Source organism: Microcebus murinus, chromosome 4 (assembly GCF_040939455.1).
Source record: "Microcebus murinus isolate Inina chromosome 4, M.murinus_Inina_mat1.0, whole genome shotgun sequence".
NCBI lineage: Eukaryota > Metazoa > Chordata > Mammalia > Primates > Cheirogaleidae > Microcebus > Microcebus murinus.
The window spans coordinates 18,635,656-18,648,558 of record NC_134107.1 but is presented as its reverse complement, the minus strand read 5'-3'; the positions used below and the strand labels follow the sequence as shown (position 1 = coordinate 18,648,558).

Sequence of the window (12,903 nt, the reverse complement as noted above, 5' to 3'; positions counted from 1 at the left end):
AGTATGGTACTTGCACTAAAATAGAGACATAGACGAATGGAACAGAACAGAGAACCCAGATATACAGGCTTCCACAAACTGCTGTTTGATCTTTGACAAAGTAGACAGCAAAATATACTGGGGAAAAGAATCCCTAATTAATAAGTGGTGCTGAGAAAATTGGATAGCCACATGTAGAAGATTTAAACATGATCCATATCTCTTGCCACTCACAAAAATTAATTCAAGATGAATAACAGACTTAAATCTAAGATATGAAATCATAAGAATCTTAGAAGAAAATGTTGAAAAGACTCTACTAGATATTGGCATAGGAAACGAATTTATGAAGAAGATCCCAAGGGCAATATCAGTAATAAAAAATAGATAAATGGGGCTTGATGAAATTAAAAATCTTCTGAACAGCCAAGGAAACAGTCAACAGAGAAAATAGACAAACTACAGAATAGGAACAAATATTCATATCCTATCTGTGCATCTGATAAAGTGCCAATAACCAGAATCTATAAAGAACTCAAACAAATCAGCAAGAAGAAATCAAACCACCCCATTAAAAACTGGGCAAAAGATATGAACAAAAGCTTTTCAAATGAAGATAGACTAATGGCTAATAAACATATGAAAAAATACTCAACATCACTGATCATCAGAGAAATACAAATCAAAACCACAATGAGATATCACCTAACCCCAGGGAAAATGGCTTTTAACAAAAAGTGCCCAAACAACAAATGCTGGTGTGGATTCAGTGAGAGAGGAACACTTATGCACTGTTGGTGGGACTACAAACTAATGCAATCTCTATGGAAAATAGCATAGACATTCCTCCAAGAACTAAAAGTATACCTACCATTTGATCCAGCAATCTCATTACTGGGCATCTATCCAAAGAAAAAACGTACATGTTGTGAAAACTATACTTGCACTTGAATGTTTATAGCAGAAAAATTCACAGTTTCAAAGATGTGGAAACAACCCACATGCCCATCAATACATGAGTGGATTAATAAAATGTGGTATATGTATACCATGGAGTTCTACTCAGCTGCAAAATAGCACCTTTTGTATTTTGGATAGAGCTTGAGCCCATTCTACTAAGTGAAGTACCACAAGAATGGAAAAACAAGCACCACAGATACTTACCATCAAATTGGTACTAATTGATCAACACATATGCACACATATGGTATTAACATTCACTGGGTGTTGGGCTGGTGGGAAGGGGGTGGAGGGGATGGGTGTATTAACACCTAATGAGTGTCTGGGGGATGGGAACAATTGTAGCTCTGACTTGGGCAGAGCAAAGGCAATATATGTAACCTAAACATTTGTACCCCCATAATATTCTGAAGTAAAAAATGAAAAACAATAAAATTATAAATATATATAATTATGTATTTATGAATAAATGTACATATAGTTAGCAGGCATACCTGATTTTTAAGTTTATCTAAGTGGAAATATACAGTATGATTATAGCTTCCTTTGCTCAAAAATATGCTTTATTCATGTAGTACTTGATCATGTTTGTTCATCTTGGTCATTTTCTGGTTTTCCCTCTTGTGATACTATGAAAATTATTTTTCCATTGTAAATTGATAAGTGTTTGCTGCTGTGAATCATGCTAAGATGAACATTCCTTGCCATGCTATGCACACATTTCTGCTGGATATATACCTAATAGATTCTCTAGATGAGTACAGACTGTTTGGTAAAGTGGTGTAACAATTTACATGCCAGCACAGGATGAGAGTCCCCATTGTTCCACATTGTTTATACATGTAATGTGGTCAATTCTTCTTCTTCCTCTTTTTCTTTCTCCTCCTCCTCCTCCTCCTCCTGCTCCTCCTCCTCCTCTTCTTCTTCTTCTTCTTCTTCTTCTTCTTCTTCTTCTTCTTCTTCTTCTTCTTCTTCTTCTTCTTCTTCTTCTTCTTCTTCCTCTTCTTCTTCTCCTCCTCCTCCTCCTCCTCCTCCTCCTCCTTTTTCTTCTTCAATTTTTTTCTTTCTGATGGGTTTTCCTGAACCTCATTTGGTTTTAATTTTCATTTTTCTTGTTATTAATAAATTATGTTCTTCATTTTCTGGCCAATTATGATATGCCCCTTCAAGTCTCTTATCAACCTTTCTTCTGAGTTTCTGTGTTTTTGATTATGTAGGGTGAATTTAAATGCCTTAAACTGAAAAATTTTACTTGTGATGGCTTCTTTGTAGAAAGATCACTTCTTAATCAGTGAAATTTAACTTATATCAATGTTTCCATGATAGCTAATAATTGTATTAAAATATTTCCCTTACCAAAATTATAAAGATAATATACATTATCTATGAAAAATATTTAATGTGTTGCATTTCATATTTAGCTTTACAAACTCCCTGAAATTATTGTTTTTACAAATGTTTTGATGTAAGGATCACATTTTCACTCTCTCTTGTGTTCTACACGTACATATTCAATTAAATTAGTGAAATTTATCAAAAGAGCATCTCTTCTATAGTATTCTGTAGTGTTACCTTTTTCATATTCAAATGTGTCCATGTTCTGGGCATGTGTATTATTTGTTATTGGTCCCTTAATCTATTGTTGAATCATACCACACTGTCTGAATTTCTCAAGCAATAAAATAAGTCTTGATGTCCAGGAGAGTGACTCCTCCCACTTTACAATTCTTCAAAAGGCCTTGGCTACTATTGGCTGTCTTCTTTTCCACAACAATGTTAGAGCAGTGTGTGCACACACAAACACCCACACATAATTGCATCCTGTTTCTTTCAATTTGTGGCTCACATTGGGGAAAATTGACAGCTTTTCAATATTGAGTTTCCAATACATGAGCATGTTTTGTAGGAATATATTTACTTTCACTTAAATTTCTCTCAAATTATTTTATGATTTACTGGATAGACTTCCTAAATTTTTCAGTAAAAATTATTCTTAATAATTTGCTATTTTTGATCATATTTTATATAATATTTTAAAATCATATTCCATTTCCTTCTTTTATATGAAAATAAACTTATTATTTTCTATGAGTCTGTCTCCAACAAACATTATACTCATTAATTAACTCTAATAATGTTTAGATTCTTGAATTTATATATATATATATATGTTTATCTCTTTTGTCAGTAATAATATTCACTTATTTCATTCTAATTCTCATACTTTTTTCTTTTTTAAAATGCATAATAAATTTGAGTAAAAGCTGTAAGAAAGAGTACCCTTTAATTGGTCTCAATTATAGAAAGACATGTTTCAACATTTTGACACTTAAATGTGATGTTTACAGCCTATATTGTAACACAGATCTCTTTCTTATTGCCACCTGTATGTGCTGTGCAATATTTGGAACAGTGAGTATAGAAACACTTCTGTGAAAGTTCTATAATCTTTCCTTAGATTAACTGTAGATTAATCTTTAAATCATAAAGAGGCAACCCCAAAGTATATGTGTACATCTAAAAATTTAAGCCTATAGTCATTCAACAAATAAAAGGAAAAAGCAACAAGAATATACACTGTGGTTTTGGGGCAAAACATTTGGAGATGTTTTCCAGATAAGATGTTTTCTAGATAAGAGATACTACATTTTTCGTAAGCATCCCAAGTCACTGGTGATTTATGCAGAGACTAGTCCACAATGTGGTGAAAACTTAGGTTTTTCTTGTAAATGCCACCACTCTGGTTACAACTCTGACTTCAGTAAGTCCGGCATAACATGACAAGTTCAAGAATGAGCAAGGGAAACCAATCCATACTAAGATGGCCCAAAGATTTCTACTCTCTCCTATACATGAAACTTTTGCTAGTTGTTCAATCAAACATTAATCTTCTAGCCCTTGCTATAAAAGCACTTTGCACATATACCTAAAATCTAATGTCAATTGATTTATGAAGATTACTTACGTGGGCCTGATCTAGAAGAAGGCATGGGATGCAGATGGCTTCTAGAAGCCAAGTGTTGGCCCCAGCCGACATTCAACTAGGAAATTGGACCTGTCCTACAACTTCAAGGAGCTGGATTCTGTCAACAACCTAACTGAGCTTAGAATCAGACATGCTTCAGCAGAGCCTCCAATCACTTGGCCCAGCTAATAACACCTCAGCCTTTGAGATTCTCTGAGACCCTGAGAAACCAGCCACCCTTTCCCAGACTTATGACCTACAGAAACAATGAAATAATAAATTTGTGTTGTCTTAAGTTTTTAAGTTTGTAGTCATTTGTTATGCACTGTTAGAAAAGCAATGCAATCACTTAAAAGGCATTAAATTTAATAATTATTATTGTGGAGATAGAGTTGATTTAAACATGGCCTGGAAAAGCTCTGTCTTTATCTCTAGGAATGCCTGGATGCCTAGATTTTTACTATAAGTTAATATAAGATCAGGGACCTTATGAAACACTGTGAAAGGTCTAAAACAACTATGGAACCCTAGGCACTGTCTTCATATTAATAGATGTGTACCTATATAATAGATGTGCAACTGTCCTAATGTATTTGACAGTCTGACTTGATAATAGGACCCGGGAAATTTATATCCCATTTCAATTTCTTTTAGTCCCTGAGCTCTCCAGAAGTCTAGATTTTTTGCAGAGTCCATCAAAGCACAGTTGTGTATAAGGAGAAAACAAGGCCTTAGATAGGAATTTCCTGTTGCTGAGTACCTCTCAGATCTCCAATGCTTGTTTGCAATTTTTTTTTCTCATAAACCATGTTTTTTTTTGTTTGTTTGTTTTTTACTTTAAATAAAACCTTTGTGTGAGTAAATACTGTGTACTCTAGTGAATCCTTTCAAATAAATTAGAGAAAACATTGCAACTATCTTTATTTTTCTTTAGGTTTAATAATACATATGGATAGGAATTATTTGATTAATAATTTGACAATATTTAGAGATATATATTTCCTTAATTGGATTAAGATGGTAGGTTCTCAAAAAATTAACTTACCTATTTCATTATCATTAAGTATAAATGGATTTGTATTATTTTAATTTATTTCAATTAATAAGTCTTATTTCCTAAGTTCTTTAAGTTCCCACATTTTTATTTTGTTTTTGAAAGTATTTAAATTTTGCTATCTTTTTCGTTTTTTTATTTTTGGAATTTGTTTAAATTACCGTTACGAGCAAGTACAGGAACAAAAAGTTTTACATGTATTTTGGTATTGGAAAAAAGACAAATGCCCAATGTGTAAGTATACCACTTACATGATTTTTGATAATCATGTACATTCATTTTTATCTTTTTTATTTGGTAAAAGCTGAAAAATCATATTTGTCAATATATGCATAAATTTTTATTTTGCTTATTATTTATTTGATTTGCTAAGTACTAAGAATCCTTTCATTATTCAATACTTGTTCATATTTTTAGCCTTTTTTATTTTCTGCATTGTTTCATTTATCATTATTCAATGCTCACTGTTAGTCATTTAATTTTAACTATGTCCACTCCTATTATCTTAACTTTGTCTATCTTTGGTACTATTGTTATGTGCTTTTTTGTCATTTTTCCAAAGAATGACCCTAAATGTTACATTTTCTGATTCCTTTTATCTCATGAATCTATTCTTTATTTTAAAAATCAAATATGATTTGGCTGATATAGAAATTTACCTACATGATGCTAAATATTCTTTAAGACATTTAGCAGCAATAAGAAAGGGAAAAACAAAAACATTTTCTTTCCTATGTAGTTTTACATTTTCCAAATAAAAATATTATTTCTTGGGATCTACCTGTTATATTCTTGATGTAGTAAATATAAACTATAAATAAAAACACAATGAAATAAAACAGAAATCTTATGAAATCCTGCCACTATAAGGAAACAAATGTTCTTTTCTAATCCACATCTTCTCAGGTACCATTAATACATTTTACAAACCACCTACTACTAACATGCACATGAAAATGTTATATAAAATTGTGAAGTAGTATCGTTCTTGGTTTTACAAAAATAGTGTTATGTTTTATAAATACCTTTACATTTATATTGTTTCTTACATATTAGGAAAGTAGGAATTTCATCAGTGGAGCTGCTCTATAACATTTTCTTGAGTGGTCATGCCCTATTACATGGTGTAGATATACTTTAGTGTTTGTCATATATTCTGAGAGTGCCTTCCCTTTGTTTCCAATTTTCTCTTATGTTATTAAAAAAAGCTTTATAAAAATTTTTGAAAAACATGTCTGTTATCGGGGGTTCATGATGGGTCCCCAGGCAGTGTGTATTGCAAGAGATGGGAGAGACAAAGACACAGACACAAAAAGTAAGGTGAAAGGGTGTGGAGAGATCAGGGGACCACCAGCATTCCCATGAGCAAGGTGGTACAGACTGAAGTCTAGCACCCGTTTTTATTCTCTTTTTCTCTTAGATTACAATGATTTCGCGTGAAAAGCTCAGCATATAATCTAAATGAGAACAAAAAGACCACATTCTTCTTTTTATCTTTTTTTTTTTTTTGGCATATTATGGGGGTACAGATTTTAAGGTTTCAATAAATGCCCATTCTCCCCCTCCCCCCACAAGTCTAAGTCTCCAGCATGACCATCCCCCAGATGGTGCACATCTCACTCATTATGTATGTATATACCCGTCCCCCTCCCCCCTCTTCTTTTTATCTTTATCTAGTTCCTCATTTACTGAGGTGTGAACTCAGGACAAAGACAGGAACATTGCCTAAGGCTTAGAATAGCAAACTGCTCTTATCTGCTTGGCTGATATACTTTGATCATTCTCTCCACCTTCAGAGGTCTATTTGTAGACATACAGGCTGTGGCCCTCAGGTTCTAAGGTGGGATCCCTTTGCAGACATCCTTGATAGGTGGAATGTCCCCCTCAAGGTTGAGCAGCTCTTTGCTCAGTGCACTGACACATCCATAGGTTGCTCTTTGGCAAAGTCCTATCCCACTCCTGGGGTTCTCATGTCTAACTCTCAACAGTCTGTAATAACTATTGGGGAAATAGTATTTCAATAAGATAAAATTTCATTAATTCAGCTTATAAAATAAAAATAATGTAATTTTATTTTTTCTTTAAAAAAAATGTCAAATACTGTCCAAAATGGATACAATAATTTAAGGCAGGGTGGAATGGTATAACAGCCTGGGCCTGGTGGGATACCGAATTCATTCCAGACGATTCAAATAAAAGAACATTAATGAGAAGACAATTTGCCAGTCCTTGTGGCCAATGTCCAAAATCACCATGTGGGCAGGACCTCACTCCCTCCAAAGGTTCTAAGGAAAAGTCATTCCTTGTTTCTTTTTGCTATTGGTGACTCTTGGCCTTCTTCAGTTTGTGGATGAATCACTTCAGTCTCTGTGTTCCCCTTCAATGACATTCTTCTCTATTCCTCTGTGTCTGTTTTCTAAACTTTTTCTGTCTCTTTGTCACTTATAAATGACAAATATTTGTCATTGGATTTTGTATGCACCCTATACCATGGTGACTTCATTTCAAAATACTTAACTATAGCTACGAAGTCCTTTATTCCAGATTAGGCCATATTTGCAGGTTCTGGATGAAGATATACATTGAGAGGCCAATATTCAAACCACTGAACATGGGAAAATCCAGAAGCTTCCAATATTAAATAGATATGACTAAAGCTACAAATGGTGTGACCAGAGAACAGTGAGGTATGCAGCAATACAGTAAACACCCTCAGGATTTTTAGTTTTAAAAGAACATGGAGTCCCGGCACAGTGGCTCAGGCCTGTAATCCTAGCACTCTGGGAGGCTCAGACGGGAGGATCGCTCGAGGTCAGGAGTTGGAGAGCAGCCTGAGCAAGAGACCCCATCTCTACTAAAAAATAGAAATAAATTATCTGAATAACTAAAAATATATAGAAAAAATTAGCAAGGCATAGTGGTGCATGCCTGTAGTCCCAGCTATTTGGGAGGCTGAAGCAGAAGGATCGCTGAGTCCAGGAGTTTGAGGTTGCTGTGAACTAGGCTGTCACCATGGCACTCTAGCCCAGGCAACAGAGGGAGACTCTATCTCAAATAAATAAATAAATGAAAGGACATGGACAGAGGCAAGAGATAGAAGCAAGTAGAAATGCAGGGAACCCCAAATCCCATTTAAGCTACTTTTCCTTTTCCTCATTGGTTAAATCCAACCATAGAGTCAGAGAAAGGCATGAAGTCCATCTGAGAGAATAATATAGTTAAGGAAAATTTATCCCAAAACATGTAATACTTGGTTACATCACATAGTCAGTTATCTTTCATTGTATTACTCAGGTAGTCTCTTAAATCAATAGCTAGCCATTGATTCTCAAAATGAGACCTTTGCAATTGAGTTAATTTGTACTCTGATCACACAGAAGCCTTTACCTCTATGAAATAAAGGCCTCTTGACAAAATGTGAGGTTGTTATCATAATTCCAATGATCATTATTTAAGAACAATGAACAAAGCTAACAATGTTCCCACCCCCATGAAAGCTACATGACAAACCTATAAACAAATCATTTCTGTAATTTCAAGTTTTTGCTTCATGTTAATAACTTACCTAGTAGTTTTCTCAGTGCCACCATGATATCTTTGTTCCTCAGAGTATATATAATGGGATTCAACATTGGGATTAAAACAGTATAGAAAAGAGAAATCAGTTTCCCCATTCTTTGAAACTCATTTGGTTTGGGTTGTAAATAAGTGATAGTAGCTGTTCCATAGAATAAGACTACAACTATCAGGTGAGAAGAGCAGGTGGAGAAGGCTTTAGCCCTTCCATTGGCTGTTGACAATTTCAGAATGTTGGAGATAATTTTGCTGTAGGAGACAACAATCAACAGAAATGGAACCATGATAAACACTACTGCAACTACATAGACTGCTATTTCATTCACAAATGTGTCTCCACAAGCAAGCTTGAGTACTGGGGGGAGGTCACAAAAGAAGTGATTAATTGTGTTAGACCCACAAAACGGCAAAAAGAAAATCTGGCATGTTTGCCCAATTACTACAGGAATTCCGCTGATCCAGGAGGCAGCTACCAGCTGACTACAGACCTTGTTGTTCATTACCAGAGAATAGTGCAGAGGGTTACAAATGGCCGCATAGCGGTCATATGCCATCGCCGCCAGGAGGAGGCACTCTGTGCCTCCAAGCATGAGAACAAAACACATTTGCGTAGCACAGGCCAACAAAGAAATATTTCCTTTCCGAGTCCAAAGATCCGTGAGCATTCTTGGGATAGTGACTGTTACATAACAGATTTCCAGAAATGAAAAATTGCCAAGAAAAAAATACATGGGGTTCTGGAGAGCAGGGTCAATTCGTGTTATTAGTATTATGACACTGTTGCACATCAGGATAGTCAAATATATAAGTAAAAATATCACAAAAAGAATCCACTGGAGTTTGGGCATATCAGAAAACCCAAGAAGAACAAATTCCATTACCACAGTGGTATTTGATTTTTCTGTTTTAACTTGATCTCCATCTGCAGATATTGTAAATTCAAAATGGTTAATTAATTCACATTTCAAACCACATTTCCCTCTTATGTTAACTGGATGAAATTCATGGATATACTTATATAAACTCTTAAACTATTTACACCACTACCTTTCTCTGTTTTTAGGAAATGAGATTCAAAACTTCAGAAATTAACTGATTTGCAGTTAAAATTGATTCAAGAAATAAATCCTAGTATGTTTTATTAGACTGGAATGTAATATTAGAGGTATTGAGAAGTGTGCATTGTTATTTAGAGAATATTGTTGAGAAATAAGGTCTTATTTTTTCACTCTTAAGAGTGTAATTATGATACAGGATTTTTCCATTATTTTGTCTAGGATTAACATTTTTCTTTGTATTGGTAACCATATTCCACTTTTTTTTATTCAAAACTTTTCCCTTGAATCTTTTAATTCTTATTCATAATAAACTTTAAGTCCTCCCTTTCATACACCAATGAAAATACATTTTCTTAAACTGTTTCTTTGTTACTGAAGGAATAAATGTATCCATTCTTATTCTATTTTACATATCTCTCATAATTTATGCTAAATATAAAGAACATTAATACCAGAGTTCTATTCATTAACTTTCCCTATTAGTGCCCCATCCAGTGTATGCTAAATATTAACTTTTTAACTGAATTAATTCCTCTTCATAGTTCTTCATATTTCCCTCCTTATCTAAGTGAGAGTCTTCATTCTCATATAATTCTCTTGCAACCAAATGCAACTCTCTTTCTCTATTTTTCCTCTATAAGGTTGCCTTATAAAAATGTAATTTTCATTAAACCTATCTATTGTTTACCCTGGCCATGGAAATGGCCAGGACATATGAATGGGACCAAAATATAAAACAAAACAAAAACACACTGTCTTGCTTCATTTCATATTAATGTCATCCAATATGAAGAAGTTAGCACTACTTGATAATTCCCATTGCAACCTTCTTAATGTTTGTTCTTTAACTTTATGTAGCAAATGTTTATGTATTTTTCTATCTCCTCGAATATACCACACCTGTATACCTTCTAGCTCCATCAGCTGATGCTTTTGACTTAATACATTGATAAATAAAAGTGATCAAATATTCTTTCATATTTACATATTTATGTTATTATTATTTGACTTATACCTAACTTTATTTAACTTTATGATAAAGTTAAGAGCTACATGACTTATAAATTAATTTTTTCAGATAAAGATCTCATAGTTTCATATTTTTTTTATTTTATTAGTTGAATCTTGATCCTCAAACTTAAAACTGTCCTTAAATAAAATAGTTTATCAACACAATTATAGCTTACCTTTATAGATTTGCATGAAGCCGTACATAAGAGTGTAAGTGATTTTTAAATTACAAACTTTTTCAACTCTTTTTTTCAGAAGTCACTCGAATTCTGCAATAGTCTAACTTGCTTCAAACAGCAACTGCTTTTAAATAGGAATAGTCGCATTCACCCTGGGGAACATCTTCTCTTGTGTAGCGATTTAACTTTTAGAAGGCTGCTTCTGCTTTCCAGAAATTCTGGCTCATTTTCAAAACTTACACTTAGGACAGATTTGCCCTCCTATTCAGCCCTCAATGGCATGAAGTGCCCTTATGATGCAGGGAGTCAATTAAATACAACTTAATTGTCTAGTATTATTTTCAAGAAAAAAGTTAAAATCTTTCTAGCTATTGTATTTGCAGCTCTTAATATTTGATTTGAATTTGCTTTCCTTATTTTTATTTCCATATTTCATCTAAATCCAGATTACCCAGATCTTTAGAAACGTGTCATGTGCTTTGTCAAATAAACATACTATGCTTAGTATCCTCAATATATTGAGTGCTGAGATCCCTGTTCAGAGGTGGAAAATTCTACTCCTAGGTTAACTTTTGTGGACATTAAAGAATGTCAGGTCTGCTGACAAAAATATAGATTTCTTTTTTCAAATTATGTTATCTACTTAGGCATCTGGGAAAACATCTAGCTGATTGGAAATGTAAGTTGCCTCAAAGAAAAAAATATATTTTAAATGAGATTACTTAAGAAAGAATGAGAAACATAAACTGCCCTCTCCAAATCCTTTTCCTATTTTAACTACTTTCAGGAATGTATGAAGAGAAGATTCTCAGACATGAAGTAGTGAACCCAAAATCAACTGTGTTTAATTACATTTGTTTCTTCCAGTCTAGGATTCGATGGCTATTTCACAGTGTGTTTCCAAAAACGTATTCCTTTTTTATGTATTTTAAATCTGTTTCTCTTTACTAGGGCATGCATCTCATTTATTGGCCCTCTGTACTCTTTATCATCACCAATGTCATATTCTCAAATGAGGCTTTTTCCACTTATTTCTACAAATGAAAACTGCACACATGATTTGCTACAAACTTATCAATTACATAAAGGCTGGGGCAAGTTGAATGTAATCCTCCAATGGGGTAAACTGATGTAATCCCTATCTTATCATTGAAAAGGAGAGTTGAATATTTCATTACTCATTTAAGTACTACAATCACCTGGAAAAAGCTAAAACCTGAAACAAGACCTCAGATATATCAATGCTTTAGCAGAATGCAGACGTATCTTATATAACAGGTCAATTGTGTGATTAGTAATTAGGAAACTATAGCTCCTTCCATCTCATAGTCCCACTGATCTCTAGATCATCTTTGTAGTCCCATATCACACAACTAGCACTCAGAAAGCTGAGAATTAAAGACAGAACATAAGGAAGAACATCTACTGTAAGATCATCAACACATAATAGACATGTGATTTCTACAATACAGTATTGTAGAAACTAATCACATGGTCTTACTTAAAAATGTGAGGGCTAGGGAATGTTATTTTACCGTATGTCAAAAAAGCAGAAATGTATTTATGTATTTGGAGAACATCAAGCCAGATTCCCCCACAGTCCTCAATTTTGTTCACTCACTGTGGTTCACTATATATTTCTCCAACTCCATAAAGTTCAGTCCCAGAAAATTTATGATATTTGATTATAGCACATTTTTCTACACTAGGTACTGGTGGCCCCTTTTAGATTCGGGGACCAATGAAAAGAAAAGGAAAATTTTCTTCCATCTCACACTCAGTATACAGAGAAATTAGACTCTCCCCTTTGCTTTAGAGAGACATAGCCGTCACTAATCATCTAGATAGAATCTTAAGGACACCCTGGATATAAAGAAATTCCTTTGTTAATTTGTTTGCTTTGTAAGTTGGCTTCATTCTTAACTTTATCTTCTTTCTTCGTCTCATCTGAGGGAGATTTCGACAAGCAGATCCTCCTTGCATGCTGCCCAGCTTTTACATCTCACTTAATGGTGGAGCAAAGCTGAGGCCCTAGAACCTGTTTATAGATCAAACAGCTAAAGCCTCTTGAATCTTGACCTTGTGATTTCTTTGGGTACGTCATTTTCTTTGGAATTTAAA

At 33.9% G+C, this 12,903-nt stretch overlaps 1 protein-coding gene across 1 annotated transcript; it reads right to left on the bottom strand.

Annotated features, from left to right (window-relative positions):
* Positions 1-8,506: 8,506 nt before the first annotated feature.
* Positions 8,507-12,204, bottom strand: OR10AG1 (olfactory receptor family 10 subfamily AG member 1). Its single transcript, XM_012746698.3, has 2 exons — positions 12,186-12,204; positions 8,507-9,456 (listed from the first exon to the last, which is right to left on the bottom strand). Exons 1-2 carry the CDS (start codon positions 12,202-12,204, stop codon positions 8,507-8,509), a joined length of 969 nt encoding a protein of 322 aa, XP_012602152.2.
* Between the last annotated feature and the right edge of the window lie 699 nt (positions 12,205-12,903).